Source organism: Tauraco erythrolophus, chromosome 6 (assembly GCF_009769465.1).
Source record: "Tauraco erythrolophus isolate bTauEry1 chromosome 6, bTauEry1.pri, whole genome shotgun sequence".
Taxonomy (NCBI): Eukaryota; Metazoa; Chordata; class Aves; order Musophagiformes; family Musophagidae; genus Tauraco; species Tauraco erythrolophus.
In genome coordinates this window covers 16,495,719-16,508,527 of record NC_141470.1, presented here as the reverse complement: position 1 = coordinate 16,508,527, position 12,809 = coordinate 16,495,719, and the positions used below count along the sequence as shown (strand labels likewise).

Sequence of the window (12,809 nt, the reverse complement as noted above, 5' to 3'; positions counted from 1 at the left end):
CATGGATATGAGCCAGATACTTCTCCCAGGTACACCCCACTTCTCTGTAAATCTAAAGAAATGCTTTGAAGCTGAATTAAAACAAAACAAAACAAAACTAAACAAAACAAAACATGCTGAGTTACCAAAAAAAGGAGCAAAGTTTTTCCAAGAGCTCAGGCTATGAAGTGATGATTAAGATATCAAAGGTGTGAAGCAGGTATGCAAATCTGGTCCCAAAGTTATCAGCAAACTACATTGCTATTGTTTTTACACTCCCTCTTCTAGACATCCCCATATCCCTTGTGTTTATTTTCATGGCTGCAGTTTACAGTTCTGTATTGGTCTGAATATCCCTATTGTAGCAGGGTTTGAGCATGCCACAAATGTTCACAAGCCACATGACTGTCATCTAAACCGTACTGTTGCACATTTTTGGTAGTGTTACATTTCTTTTACTGTTTCCTTTGTTTCTTATATTGAAAAAGAATAAGCAACAGAGGGGGGAAAAAAAAGAGATTTAAAATTTGTGTTTAATGTTGTTGCATTCATGGTTTTGCATGTTTTCCTTCAGCAAACCGTTAAGAGATTATTTGAGAACAAGTGAAAATAATTTTTCTAGTAATAAAATTGGGCCTGATCCAAATTCACTGGCGTTAAAGAAAAGGCTTTTAGTGAATTCCACGGACTTTGAATGAAGGATTAATCCCTGGGTCCTCAGCCAAAGAAACTCTTGCCAACTTCAGTAGGAATTTCCTGGAGTAAGGAACTTATGCATTTGCATATTTATATCAATATAATTATAATATATATATTATTAACAGATATGTTAGCAGATCTTAATGATATCAGTAAACTACAGATGCTTTTAACCTAAATAAGTTTAAAAATTCGGAATTAATTTATTGTCTGAAGCACAATGTAGCAGCAGCTCACTTAATACATACAAAACCAACTGTATCATCCTAAATCTGAAAACCTCAGGTTGTTTGTCCATAAACCATAAAAAGCAACTGTAAACATGAAAAACATTTCGTATGAGTGGATAAAGGGAAAAATTATTATATGCCTGTTACATGTTTAACATTTCCTTTAGAGAATTCTTTCTATCTTCATTTGAAATGATACAAATCTAATTTTCTCCACCTGAGAAAGTGACCAGAGCCTTGGAAGCTGTGAATTTACTCCCCGGACCTTTCCTCCTCCACTCTTCCTCCATCCTGCTTTCTGGGAGTTAATAGTGTGCAACACAATAAACAGTATTGCCTACACGTATACAACAGGGTAACGTGGTGCTGTGTGGTCTGGAAAGTCATTTAAACAAGATTGTATTGTTCACAGGGTGCAGAGAAACAGCAGAGGAAACAAAATATAGCTGAATAAAATCAGTTGAATTTTTATAACCTCTTCCCAATATCAGCAGGTGTGAGCGAACTGCATGGGGCAGGACAGTTGTGTTCCGAAGATGACATTAGCACATTGCAAACAAACACCTAATAATCACCGAGGCTGTGTTTTCTTTGAGACCTTCCCACGGTCCACAGTTGAGCTGGGATGGATGGATTTTTAATTGGTGAAAGAGGGCGATTTTTTTTTTTCCCCGCTGAGGGCTCCACCCACCGCCTCGGTATTTATTGCTCTACAAATTGTAACTTCCTTCTCGCTAGAGTAACGGGCCGGTCGTAAATCAGCTCTGGGGAGCGGAGGAGCGCGGAGCAGACCGCGTAATAACATCGGATCCTCAGTCATAGCAGCGCTAAAGCCGAATCGTTGCAAAACGTGTGTGTGTGTGAAGCTTGTAACAGGTTAAAGTTAGCATTTTGAAGTGGAAAGGGTATTTGGCTTTCAAAATTTTGCGGGTTTTTTTTGTTGTTTTTTTTTTTTTTTTTTTTTTAACGGGTTTACATTTATGCAATATTTCAACAGAAATACGCATTGCTTCGTCATAAAGATCTTAGACGTACATAACCGAATAACCCTTCTCCGAGGCTACTCAGTTCAGAATACAAGTGCTTTGTGTGCTTACAGAGCGCATCTGTCTCCAATACTCACCTTTACCCAACGACTTGCCAGGAGAAATACTGATTTTATGGCTTAACTGTAAGTTTTAGAACTATTCCGTTAGCAAGATCAAGCATGAAGAATAATAGGTACCTGACACGTTCTGTTTAAAATGACACATTTCAAGCGAATTAATAGGTCATTATAGGTTGTAATTCTAACTCAGATGCTCACGATCTAGAGCCTATTCTCCCCTCCACATAAGTAACAGACTCAAACTGCGCTCTGATTATTACTTTGGGGCTACAAGGAGCTTTGGGGCATAATTAAAAATATTTCCAGAAAGAATCGGCAGACCACATCTGACGTCCCACCCCCTGTTAGAATTAGAGCACATCAAAGGGACGCTTTTGGTTTTCAAAAATGGTCACCAGACAACTTAAAATATACAAGAGTGGGCTTATGTTTTATTGTATAGATGTCTGACTGGAGCAAAACGACTTAAGGTTGCTTGCTATTCAGTGTTGTACCAAGTGAGACAAGGTAGCTACAGCCCTTTGATATTTCCATGGAGGTCGCATTCATTTCATTTGAAAGGGAACCATTAATGATAGACCTAGTGTTCCCCTCCCTAATAAGTAGAATACACATCGCTTGGGAAGCCTGTCTGTGTCAGATGCCCAGGGCGGAAAGATTTGTAGATGATGGTGCTAATTATGAAAATGTGATCAAGATGGAAGCAATTTGAGCAAAAGTCATTAACGTGTTAGTCTTCCACCCACTAATCTTTTTGGTTTATTATTGCGGTAGGAGGCGGGAGAGGGGTGGGAGGAGGATAGTGCGGAATTGGGTTTTTTTTTTCAGAGTACTAATGAAAAGTGCCCTGCAAAACCAAAATTGTCAAACGTCAGCTGCAGATGGACAGGGCGATGCGCAAGGCTCGGGACGAGACCTGAAATTTACTCGGAAGAGATGGCTATAATTACTGAAAGTAATTATGTTTTATCTCGCCTTCGCGCAGTGCCGGTGAATGCATCTTCCAGGAGACCCATGGCATGTTCAGAGATATTTCTCCGCGGCCACTTTTGTCTTGTAACTCCTCGGAGGTTATGAATCCGTAGGACACGATCTGCCCGTGTGACCCCGAGAGAAAGGTTTTCCGGAGGGGTTCTTGCTTTAGTAGGGACTGAAGTATTTGGCCCCCAAGCAACAAACTCCCCCCGCATACACGCCAAGATTAGGGTCCTGCATATTTGTATTTTCGTATTTTTAGGTGGATACAGTGCTTTAGTTATTTATCCTTTTATTCCAGAAGGCTATATGATGAAAAGCGTTGTAGCCTTGCAGAACTACTAAATATTAAGCACAGCTTAAACAAGGGAGTAGCTTTCGAGATCATTTCGTCCTCCTGCTATTACTTTTAGGAAAAGGTCGTATCCCTTCCCTTATTTTCCCACTAGTAAAAGCTTCCTTTTTTTTCCTTCTTTCCTTCTTTCCTTCTTTCCTTCAAGATCTCCTTTACTTGTAAGAAAAGCCTCTTGCTCTACATAGGAATGTCTTTTAAAAATATTTTATAGACTTCTTTTAGTTCACCGATTCTGGAAAAAAAAATATATATTGATCAAGGTCACACGCTTGAATTCTGACGTGACTCACTTCAAAGGTGTATTTGTGTGCCCTTCAAGCACATTAATACTAATTATCCCTCAAACACTTCCCCAAAACTCCTACTGCCTGTTTCAGATGCAAATCTAATTAACGAGCTGCCTTTGAGGAGCACACAGGGACAGCGTAATTCACGAAGCTGTTGAACCTTTTGCCTTCTTTTATATTTATTTATAGGTAGCTCCATCATATTTTGAAAGCGTAGGCAGTTGTGTGAAGCTACATGGTAGCGAGTGCAGATCTGCTACAGCTAATGAGACTTAGCAGGCACCAGATTTAAGAGAAAGGATTAGCTCCAACTTCTTGCAAATGCATTCAGGGACGTATATCATAACACTGTGGGCCCTACTTTGTCTAAGTTAATTTAGAGATGACTAAATCTTTAAAGACCTAACTAAATAGTGAGTATTACTTGTAACCGTGAACTGATTGATTTAGTAATAAATGTTTGCCTTCGACACCGGGACAAAGCGGGAGGGCGGGGGGGTACCCTGAAGAAACCCTGACGCCTGAGTGAAAGCCATTAAACCGTGCTCTTCCCTTTGCAGCCTCCTGAGAAGCCAGGACCCGCACCCCCTTTCTTACGCCGCTGCGTTTAGCACGCGCATTTCCAAAAGCCACCTCCCGAAGATGTTTGCTTCGAGCATCAGCCTCCGTCGTTCCCCCCTTCCCCCCCCACGTTCTCTCCCCGGGCTGAGCAGGGGGTGGCGGTGCCCGGCGGAGGGTCCGCGGCTGCACCGCGCCTCTCCGCGGGCGGCAGCGGGGCGGGCGGCGGCCACAGCCAGCCCCCCCGGCTTCCCGTGCGGGGGTGTGCGGGTGTGTGGTGTGTCGGGGAGAGATGCTGTGTAATTTTATCCACGCTGCACTCTGGGAGTTCACACGAGACCGATACCTTTTGCCTCCTCTGCTTTGTATCAATTGGTCGCAGATCGGGCTATTGTTGCAGGAAGCTGCTTTTATTTCTATGCTCCGTCGATCAACTATTTTCCCCACAGTCTCTTGCCGAAATTCAGTGGGTGTCTCTCTCTCTCGCTCTCTCTCCCTCTCTCTCTCTCCTGTCTCTCATGCATGCCGTCTGTCTATCTGGAAACCCAAGGAGAAGGCTGATCACGGCAGCTCCATCTAATACAAACAGCTGGGACTCTTCGGTGGCCTTTGCTGATGTCTATTGATTTAAGTAAATCTGAGACAGATAAAAGGGCCAGATCGAGGCTGATAAAAACTTGCCAATGCTTCACGGCTCGAACCACTGTGTGCTCTGCAACTTCGGAGTGCTGCTAGCAAGACGGCTTTAATGGGACCCCTGGTGTCATTCGCTCCGAGCCTCCATCTGCCCAGCAGACTAAGCGCTGCGGCCATCATGCCACAATGGTTATAATTTGGATCTTGTTCCTGAGTTTGTTGCAGGAGCCGTGGTCCCCAGGGCGGGCCGCGGGGGTGCCCGAGGCCACCGGAACCTCCCCAAGCGACCCCCGGCCGCGCCGGGATGCGGGGGGTCGCGGCGGCGTCTACGAGCACCTCGGGGGAGCGCCCAGGCGCAGGAAACTCTACTGTGCCACCAAGTACCATCTCCAGATCTACCCCAACGGCAAGATCAACGGCACCCTGGAGAAAAACAGCGTCTTCAGTGAGTATCGGGCACACCTTTCCTTATCCCGCTTCCCCTCGGGCAGGGGTGTGTGGGGAGGGGGTCTCTCGCTCGCACCAATTGCGTCCTGCTCCGGCATCAACGGGGCAGGCGACAGCGGGTGCTGGGACGGTGCCGGACGGGGCGGCGGCGAATCCTCTCCCGCCTCTTCTCCTGCCCAGCGCTGCCCCGGGGCCCCTGGGGCTGCTCGGCGGGGACCGGGGTCACTCCCAGCTGACGGGGCTTTCGCTCCTTTCCCCCGTCGGGCTCGGAGAGACTTCGCCTCGGCAGCCGCCTCGCTGGCTCCGCCGGACCCCGCAGCGCCTTTTCCGCGCCCTCGCACCCTCCGGCTCCTCCCGCTCTGTCCCCGGGCGCTGGCAGGCTCCACGGAGCAGCCTCCTCTGTCCGCGGCCCGGGCACGGAGGGGTCTCCCGAGCGAACCCGGAGCCTGCGGGGTGGGGGGACCCGGTGGGCGGCGGAGGGGCTCAGTCCCCGCGGGGCAGAACGGGACTCCCAAACCCCAGCTCCTCCCCAAGCTCCCCCGACGGGGACCGGAGACCTGCCCTGCGCATCGCACCCGTCCTGTCACTTGCCCTCGCTCTGCCGGGGACTTCCCACGCCAGCCCTGCCCCGGCTCGGCCCGCTGGGCAACCGGTGCCCTCACGCCTCCCGGTGCCCTCCTCGACGGGCTGCAGGCTGCCCTCGCCTCCCTCGTCCCGCCCCAGCTTGTCTCCCACGGGGGGCTTGAGCTTCCACGGGCTAAATCACATCTGTCCCCTTTGACATGTGCCGGGGATCGGTGGTAATTAAGATGAAACGGGATATGTCGGGAGTGAGGGGGTTTGTGCGAGGGCGGCAGAAGGGAGGAGAGCGGGGCTCAGCACCGCTCCGCTCTGGGGGGAGCCCCGGGCGCCCCCGCACCCAGCCCAGCCCCGGCTGCAGGCACAGCCCGGCCTCCACCCGGCCCCGCCACCCCAGGAAGCGTAAATCCCGGCTGGTGATGGCACACAGAGATAGAGAGACCTCAGGGACCTGTCTGAAATCCATAAAGGAAAACCACTATTTCCTAGAGGAAACCCCCCTCGCTATCAAAGCCTGGAGGAGGCATCCTTCAGCAGCAAACCAGTGCCTGATTCAAAGCAGCTGTACCCAAATCATCCCAACTCTCCCAGACATGGTCAGGCCAGCAATCCAGCTCTGCAAAGGGGACAGGCCCCGGCTCTGCTTTATCATTGCCGAAAGGCAGCAATGGGTTTGGGTGCAAGGGTCACCTGTCACCTCCAAACACTCATAGAAAATACTGAGCCATTGGGCCACAGCTGGAGAACTGAGAGTGGAGTTTGAGCAAGCTGTCTAGAGAGCCCTGCCCGTATAACGCAACACCTCCTGAGCCATTTGTGCCTCCATCAGCATTGTGGCACCTTTGGATGGACATAAGCATTTTGGCAGGTATTGTGCCAGCCTTTCCTGCAACATTCTTCTTGTGTTTGAGACCACATCTTTGATGGCCTGAAAATCTCCTCCCTTTTAATTTGCCTCAGACAGTCATATTGTCCTTGTCTGGAGGGCTACATTGACCTTCTAAACGACAAGTTCCATTCATGATTATATACGTGGCTCTAAAATGCAGCCGACTCAGTCCATTTTACCCTCTGGAGACCTCAGCAAAGGGCTTTGTCCTGAAATGGACAGCTTTGTGACTGGTTTCAATAAGTCAAGAGCTCTTGTGTTCCTAAGCATTAAAGAGGATTTAAACTTTTTATATACATATAGGATTAAGTGAACCTCTAGTTCAGTGTCAGATCTTTTTCATTTTTGAAAGAGTTCAATCTCTATCAGACATCTAAGAATTTATTGTCAAGCTTGTCTCAAACACTTCCCACATCGTCATCGTTTTATATTGTTTCGAATAATAGTCTTGTTTCACTTACATGATTGCACTATGATTTTGAAGTGAGCTAGCCATAGCTGTGAAATCCTACTCTGCAGGTAAGCAGTTGTTCGAGTGTATCTCAAAAATTGCACGTGACGGGGAGCAAAAACATATCTCATCATTGTTTCTGTTTCTAGGTATTCTTGAAATAACTGCTGTTGATGTTGGAATCGTTGCCATCAAGGGCTTGTTCTCTGGCAGATACCTGGCCATGAACAAAAGGGGCAGACTTTATGCATCAGTAAGTTTTACTTAAGACTGGCATATGCCTGTCATATCCTATGGGAAGAACAGATTCAGTGGGGAGTACTGTTTTCTTATAAATCATAGAATCATAGAGAAAAGGGTAATGTTATAACAGATTTCTATCTGGAATTCTTACGGGCAACCAATCAGTATGTTTTTAAAAGCGGAAAGAAGCTGTGTTCTTACTTTCTTATTGCCTGTACAGCCAAAGGTGGAAGAATGTATTTGCAAAGGTATTTCACATGGCCAAAGTTCTGGGCAACTGGGTGCACTGATAAAGACCTCAAGAGCCAGCCTTTGACGTGCAGAATGTCCATCTCTATTCAAAATTATCCATATTTATGTTTGATGTGAGTCTTGGACACCGGCAGAGGATATACATGTCAGATAAAGAATATCCAGAAGCAATTGAGCATCTCTGATACAGGAAAGCGGCCTACTGACAGGAGAGCATTTGGTTGGGCAGTCAAAGAATTTACAGGTACTAAAAGGCAGGGCTATAGCAAAGAAAGGAAGTATGAGAAGGTGCAAGAGGATGAAGGTGAAAATAAACACCTTATTCTGCTCTTCTGACATCTTTTTTTTGTCCTGATCTTTGAGGTAAAATCTGGGCTCTACTGATATTAGTCAGAGTCTCGCCTTTTTAGTCCAGCCAATATTTCCCCTCAGTGAATAAAATACTTTAGCTTAGACTTCTTCACATTCAGGGGCACACTGAGGTGTGTTTGTCAGTGTGTATACTATACACATTATCTACCTACTTGAATTTCTTCCATTGTCTTTGATTACATCCCTAGCAATCTTGTGATCACTTACTGTGTAACACCCATACTGTGCAGTTTCTCCAGGAATCCTGTGGTGTGGAAACAGATTTGAAGAGCGTAAAATATATACATACTGTGTCATTGCACATAATTCTCTTGACTTGAACAGCATGATGTATCCTCTAGCAATGTGAGCTTTTTCCATGTGAATGCGACCTAGGTAACACAATCAACTCAGTTGCCTTCCTGGTTTAATGTATTTTACTCCACCTTTTCAAGAATGTTCTGATAGTGTTTACGACCCAGCTTCTGTAATGTGTCTCATGTGATGCACACTGATTAAAGGGCCTGTGTGTAAAGACGATGGTTCTTTGCTTGTGCAGAGAAGCAAATCACAATTTTGGTAAAGGAAAATGAAGTGGAATGAGGACATACTGGCTTTGCTGTGCTAGAGCTAAGGCTGGCCGCTTCTGTGCTTCCAGTTAATATACTGATTAAAATGGGCGTCTCCTTCAATGGAGTTCCTCCATCAGTTCAGAGCCAGTGTCTACCCCAAAGAAACTAATGGGAAGGATGAGTTTTTAACTTCTTTCTCATCTTTCTCTCTTTCTTGTTCAAAATAGGTATATTTTTCCTCCAGATTCATTAAAGTGAATTAAAATAAGACTAAACAAATTCTGAGGAAAAAAGCTCCTCTCCTAGAGTGGAGAAAAGCCTGGAGTAAGATAGTCCAGAGACTCCTTTTTCTCCTGGACTTCCCCTTCTAGTATGAGGAGCATCAGGCCATCCCGAAGTTTGTCCTTGTCACATGCCAAGGAATATCAGCCATGAAAGGTTTCTGCACAACCACAGAAGATAATTTTTGCTGTTTCAGCTCAAGTTTGAAAGACACTGTTTCAGACTTGTGGACTTGTGTTTCAGAGCTAGAGGGACAATCTAGGAAAAGCTATTCCACTCTAGCTTTTTTTTTTTTTTTTTTTCACAGAAACAGGAAAGGGTAAGGAGAAACTTCCTGGCTTTGCTTACCTAGAAAAAACTGACCAACAACTTTACTGGTGTTGCTGTGCAAGGAACCTGTGCAAAGCCCCTCTTTCAAATAAAATTGACTTCTTTGGGGATAATTTTACAGGGACCACTTTATGAAATGGTACGGGAATAACACCATTATCCCTTGGATCACCAATTTTCCCATGTCAATAAAATGAGTTTGTTGAGTCTGCAGAATTCCTTTGTGTCCTTAGCAGATTGTGATAATCCTCTAGGCTTATCCTCTGTGATAAACCCTCTACAACCAGAAGTGAGGCAGACAGCAGAATAATTCTGCCTACATATGGTAGTTGTGTGGGCTCCAGCACCACCGCATATGAAAACCTTGTTCTTGCAAGGAAAGGCACTTCCGTTTTACAGCTGTGAAGCTGAGACATGTGGAGTCTTTTAAAACCTTGTTAAATGCCTATCAGCATTTCTGATGAGTGAATAGCATTAATGACAAGTTGTTAATGGAGCCTATGGCTTTTCTGGCCCCAGCCTGGCTACCTGTGCCCTTTCCCTGTCCTCCACAGAGGCAACGCTAAATAAAAAAATCTCTGTAAAGACCATGGTAACACTTCTTCTTTACCTCTGTACTTTACACTTGTTAGATACTGAAGTCTTAATCACACAGGTACAGGAAAGATGATTTTGTAGTTAAGAAAAGATGTGTAGTGTGGGAGGTCCTTTATTTCCACTGTTTCTACTGCTCCCAGGGAGAAGGAAGGAGTTCCTCTTACCAGGCTTTTGCACACTGTTTTCTCTCAGTTGAGGACTGGATGAAACGCACAAATTTTGATGGATCATGTAAAACGTGAGCACTAGGGATGGGTGCGTATTCTCCCTTACAGTTTGTGATAAAGGAGCAGCCCAGCATTTTGGAGGAACACACTGGTAGGCAGGGTCTACTTTCATTTTGTTATGCTGAAGAAAACAAAGCACCTTCATAAAGGTGTTATTTGCTGCTCAAATATCTGTAACAAATTGGATGTAATAGACTGCAGGTCTATCTAACTACTAATATACCAATTAAAGAGCCACATTTTACGTTAAACTGTAGTATTTTACCTTTTTAATAGATGTCAAAGGTTGATTGGCAGAAATTAAATCATCTGTCCAGTTCACAGGCACATTTAGATCCATAAGTACAAAAAAAAAAATTTACAGCTGAACAATCAGCAGAGCTATTGATTCCTATCCACGTGCCATTTTTTGCTTTCAAATTGTTTTTTTACCTCTTTCTGTCTCTGACCCATGGAGTGCACTTACACTGCTGACAGTACCTTGTTGCACAGCAATTCAGGCTCAGCGCTTCTATTCTGCTTGCCTTTCATAGCACCAGTCTGAGATTTTCTTACCACACATGTTGTTGTCCTTACCCTAAAACTGACTAAAGTCTTTCTTAAGATTTTAGCCTAATCTTATTGAGGTAGAAGAGAGCTATTGCCCATACAATTTTTCTTAAACTTTGTCATGTTTGCTTTACAGGAAAATTATAATGCAGAGTGTGAGTTTGTGGAGAGGATCCATGAGTTGGGTTATAACACCTACGCGTCCCGTCTCTACCGGACTCTACCCAACAGAGCCAGCACCAAGCGCAAAGCCAGTGCAGAGAGACTCTGGTATGTCTCAATCAATGGGAAAGGACGACCCAGGAGGGGCTTTAAAACTCGCAGGACACAGAAATCGTCTCTCTTTCTGCCCAGAGTATTGGATAACAAAGACCATGAAATGGTCCGACTGTTCCACACAAATGTGAGATATCGAGAGAGTCTCCTGAAGCCTCTGAGCAAGAACCAGCGAAGAAGGAGAGGACGCTGACAGGGGTGGGAGGAGCTTGTATGTGGGCTGGAAGTGACTGAGAGTCTTCAAAATACTACTAAAAAAACTAACAGCTGTGATTGTATGACAGGCATTAACATGGACATTTTTTAGACACTGTATAATATAACTGAAAGTCACATCACTTACTTTTAGCTATTGTAGAATAATATTATCTGTGATAAAAGAGATGTGAGATAAACTAAGGCACACTCAAATGTAAACTAGTTGGATGTAATAATTTTGTTAATGACTTTCACATTTTCTTTTCTAAAAAAAGATAATAATTTTCATTATTAGTATTTTCAATCTACCTTGCCATAGGGCATTATCTCAGTGACTCTGTCCTCCCAGATCATATGAATATTTTACACTTATCAATTCTGTGTCTGCAGAGAAAGCGTAGAACTTTCATGGTTCTTTTGGCAGTTCCTCATAAAAGCCTACATTCCTATTTTTATGGAATACAGGAGTTAGAAAACTGGTTTATTTTTTAACTTACATATATTTATTTTTATTTTATGATCAGTCAGTATCAACTATACTTTTCCCATGACTGTCCCAAAAAAGTACAATTGTAAGCTATTTCAAAGATTTCAACAGACCTACATATTCCTAGAGTATTTTTGAATCTGTTTAATTAAAAATCCAAGGCACCTGACCTTGTCATTCAAATAAATGAATATTGGTAAAGTGGCATTTGCATTGGGCAAGCTTCAGCAATATGTACCTGTTTCCTTATTGATGACTCGTCTCCTAAAATAGTACTCAAATATGATGTGAAAGCTGAGTTTGTGGTGTGGACTGAACTTGCAATATAGGAAAATTCAATGTCGGGGATGAGAATATCTGGTACTTTTGTTTAGCAAAGTTTTCTACAGGAAGTCCTAGTTCTAAGTTAAATATGTTTTAACTATTTGCGGGGGGAGGGAGAATAACAGTCACATTGGGCATATAAAAACTGTAGTGAGTCACTAATTTAAGGTGACTGCTGTGTTCTGATTTTCCTTTGTTTTCAAATGCTTTTTATTTTGACAAGGGAGTCCTAAACTGAAAGCTCTAAATCCAGATGGAGGTTAAGAATCTTCAGTTTTGTTTCAATCCACATAAAAACACGTTTCTATAAATTTTTCTACTCTGATTCTGGAATTTAACTTTTACAAAGTTGAAGGGAGTCCACGTCACAAGTTTAATTTTGAGCAAGGGAGTTAAGCCTTAAAAATTTATCTTCACAGCCAGGAGATGATAGAACAGTACGAAGATTTAGATGTGCTTGACAAGCACAAAAAATCGTAATTTCGATGAGATTTGGCCTTCTACTCTTCACTTTCTAGAATTACGCCCTGGTACAGCATAGCTGCAGAAAAGAGAGACTGCACTGAAACAAACATTCAATCTGAATTTAACAAAAGATCTGTAAGTTAAATATAACATTATATAGAAAGACAGGTGCAAATCCCATTCCTGGCCATATTGAGACAAAGGTCTTCGTGCGGGCTACCTACTGACTAACAGTATGATCATTTAAAGCCAGGTAGTGAAAATCTTCCGTTGCTAAGGGATGGATTCTGTGAGAAAGAGAAGTAAAAGGAGTACATTGAATGAGTCTGCTAAGCCTAGTAGCCATAGGTTTAGCACTGCTTACATCCCTGTAAAGGTAAGACCAGAAAGGTATCTTTATACCAAAAAGTATGTTCCATTCCTTCCACCTTCATATCTTTCCTGTAATATTCTAAGAAGGAAG

General features: G+C 44.0%; 1 protein-coding gene across 1 annotated transcript; it reads left to right on the top strand.

The window, feature by feature from the left end:
- Nucleotides 1-5,013: 5,013 nt before the first annotated feature.
- FGF3 (fibroblast growth factor 3) lies at nucleotides 5,014-11,065 on the top strand. The gene is made up of 3 exons (XM_086613790.1): nucleotides 5,014-5,272; nucleotides 7,343-7,446; nucleotides 10,733-11,065. The coding sequence occupies exons 1-3, from the start codon at nucleotides 5,014-5,016 to the stop codon at nucleotides 11,063-11,065; spliced, it is 696 nt and encodes a 231-aa protein (XP_086469916.1).
- The last annotated feature ends 1,744 nt before the right edge of the window (nucleotides 11,066-12,809 follow it).

Excerpts from the sequence above, each read along its gene's own strand:
- FGF3 (XM_086613790.1), top strand. The coding sequence starts at position 5,014 with ATGGTTATAATTTGGATCTTGTTCCTGAGTTTGTTGCAGGAGCCGTGG. Across the intron at positions 5,273-7,342 it reads GGAGAAAAACAGCGTCTTCA|GTATTCTTGAAATAACTGCT; the intron begins GTGAGTATCGGG and ends TTCTGTTTCTAG. Across the intron at positions 7,447-10,732 it reads GGGGCAGACTTTATGCATCA|GAAAATTATAATGCAGAGTG; the intron begins GTAAGTTTTACT and ends TTTGCTTTACAG.